This window comes from Oratosquilla oratoria, unplaced genomic scaffold (genome assembly GCF_046742065.1).
Source record: "Oratosquilla oratoria isolate Oo_2021 unplaced genomic scaffold, ASM4674206v1 SCAFFOLD250, whole genome shotgun sequence".
Lineage (NCBI taxonomy): Eukaryota > Metazoa > Arthropoda > Malacostraca > Stomatopoda > Squillidae > Oratosquilla > Oratosquilla oratoria.
The window spans coordinates 65467-68162 of record NW_027467602.1 but is presented as its reverse complement, the minus strand read 5'-3'; the positions used below and the strand labels follow the sequence as shown (position 1 = coordinate 68162).

Sequence of the window (2696 nt, the reverse complement as noted above, 5' to 3'; positions counted from 1 at the left end):
ACTTTATTTATCTTTGTGAATTTTTTTGCAGGCAAATACATTAGCAAAACTCCTTATATTTCATAAAAATGAATAGAAAGTGTAAAAACAGTCCTGATAGATTTTGTTTTGTTTGTGGAAAGGTAACTTTTAGTGACCAGCAATGCACTATAACGCCGTTAGTAAAGTTCCTTTACAATGCATATTTTGGAATAAAGCTAGGTGATCAAGACAAAATTTTTGCTCCACATATGTGCTGCAAAGCCTGTGTCATAGCCTTAAGACGCTGGAGTGAGGGCAAAACGAACTGTTTGTCATTTGGTGTACCTATGGTGTGGAGAGAAGGCAAGGACCACATTACAGACTGCTATTTTTGCATGACAAATCTTAAAGGTGAGATAATTACTTTAACAATATAGTCCTTGACAAATCTAGAAATGTTTATACAAATCTTTTGGTAGCCTATTAAAATTGTAATTGTGTATAAAAATAGTGTATTATTCTGGTAGAAAAATTGTGGTTAAATTGTATATAAAAATTGATTGTATTTAAAAATTGTAAATTTACCTGGTATGAAAAATGTGTATAAAAATGTAGAAACGAGGGTCGAGTGAATTAAAAGTATGTAAATTAAGTATGCGAAACTTTTTTTCAGGTGTCAATAAGAAGAACAAACACACTGTAGTCTATCCTGATGTTCCTTCTGCCATTAAACCACAACCACATGGTCCAGGAGTTCCAGTTCCTTTTCCACCTAAAAATACTGAGCTACAAGACAATATAGAAGATATAGAAGTGGATGACACTGACACTTCAGTGACATATCAAACTACGTCTACAATGACTTTGCCAAGACCACTCACTCAAGGCCAATTAAATGACTTGACTAGAGATCTTGGTCTTTCTAAAGAGAACGCACAACTTCTTGCATCCCGCCTTAGTGAGAGCAACCTCCTCTCTCAAGAAACTACATACTTTTGGTTCAGAAATAGAGACGAAGAGTTTCGAAAGTTCTTTGCAGTTGATTCTTGCAGCTCTTTGGTGTATTGCAATGATGTAAAAGGTTTAATTGAGGCACTTGGCGTTCCTTACCAACCAAGTGAATGGAGGCTCTTTATTGATTCTTCTAGCAGAAGCTTGAAGGCAGTACTCTTAAATATTGGCAATAAAATGGCATCTGTACCTATTGGCCATTCAGTTCAGTTAACAGAAAGCTACAAAAATATGAAAGTATTGATTAATACAATCAAGTACTCTAACCACAACTGGTTAATATGTGGTGATCTCAAGGTAAGATATATTTTACTTTATTGAACTTGTTAAATATTTCAAGGAATGTTTGTTTCTAAATACCAATGACAGAAGGATATTATACACATATTAGTTTCTCCCTACCCCTAATAAACTTAGTGAAAATTGCCTATGCAAAAAATAGAAGTTCTTAGGAACCATGTACATCAATATGCATCAATATGTTTTCTTTCAGGTTGTGTGCCTTCTTCTTGGGATGCAAGGAGGCTACACAAAATATCCATGCTTCATGTGCTTATGGGATAGCCGGGCGGATAGTCTTCACTATAAGCAAAAAGACTGGCCATCTCGAGAGGCATTCCAAATTGGCTGCCACAATGTGGTAGCTCAACCTCTAGTCCCTCCCAAAAATGTTTTACTGCCTCCTCTTCATATAAAGCTTGGCCTGATGAAGAACTTTGTCAAAGCACTGAATAAAGAAGGCCAAGCTTTTAAGTATCTACTGCAAAAATTCCCACAGATCAGTGATGCCAAGCTCCATGCAGGCATATTTGATGGTCCCCAAATTAGAACTCTGTTAAAGGACAAGCATTTTTACACCAATATGGAAGCCAGTGAACAAGAAGCATGGCGAGCGTTTAGTAAAGTAATCGACGGTTTTCTGGGAAATAAAAGAAGCTCAGAATATATCTCACATGTAAATGAGCTTATGAAAAGCTTCGAAAAAATGGGAGCTCGCATGTCGATAAAAATGCATTTTCTCCAGTCACATCTTGACTATTTTCCGGCAAACTGTGGAGATTATAGCGAGGAACAAGGAGAAAGATTTCACCAAGACATAAAGACGATGGAGACAAGATATCAAGGACGCTGGGACATCAACATGTTAGCTGACTATTGCTGGTGTCTTAAACGCGACGAACCAACATCGCTTCACAAGCGGAAGTCATCAAGGACTTCTTTTCTTGGAAAATAGTTTCTTTGCACTCCTGGGTAAGCTCATAAGTAGTCTGTAAGTTTAAAATTAATTAAAAGAAAGTCGAATTGAGTCGGTATTTTTTTATTACAAGTAATTGTAATTTATTAAATAACTTTTATATAAATAAGGGATTTTTTCAAAAATGGCCCTTTTCTAAAAACAGTAGTGCGCTGTATCTCAAAAACCAGACCTGATTGAGCAAAATGAATGTCATATTTCAATTTAGGAGAACAATTTCGTTAGGAATCACTAAAGAAAACCGCAGGAACAGAATTTTTTTTTTCAAACGCAGGCCTGTGAATTATCATTACTATTGTTATCATCATCATTACTATTATTATTACTCTATTATTACTATTATTATTTTTACTACTCTCGAAGGTGTAGAAGTTCTTGAAGATCCTGAAGATCTCGAAGTTCTCCAATACCCTCAAGGTCTCGGAAATCTTGAGAGTTTCGAGCGTTTACAAGCTCCTGAAAGTCTCGA

General features: G+C 35.8%; 1 protein-coding gene across 1 annotated transcript; it reads left to right on the top strand.

Annotated features, from left to right (window-relative positions):
• Positions 1–226: 226 nt before the first annotated feature.
• Positions 227–2258, top strand: LOC143022972 (uncharacterized). The gene is made up of 3 exons (XM_076181404.1): positions 227–372; positions 635–1269; positions 1466–2258. Exons 1-3 carry the CDS (start codon positions 231–233, stop codon positions 2204–2206), a joined length of 1518 nt encoding a protein of 505 aa, XP_076037519.1. The 5' UTR covers positions 227–230; the 3' UTR covers positions 2207–2258.
• The last annotated feature ends 438 nt before the right edge of the window (positions 2259–2696 follow it).

Bases quoted from the DNA above. Each gene is read 5' to 3' on its own strand.
- LOC143022972 (XM_076181404.1), top strand. From the start codon at position 231: ATGTGCTGCAAAGCCTGTGTCATAGCCTTAAGACGCTGGAGTGAGGGC. The intron at 373-634 runs GTGAGATAATTA...ACTTTTTTTCAG, and splicing joins TTGCATGACAAATCTTAAAG to GTGTCAATAAGAAGAACAAA. The intron at 1,270-1,465 runs GTAAGATATATT...GTTTTCTTTCAG, and splicing joins TAATATGTGGTGATCTCAAG to GTTGTGTGCCTTCTTCTTGG.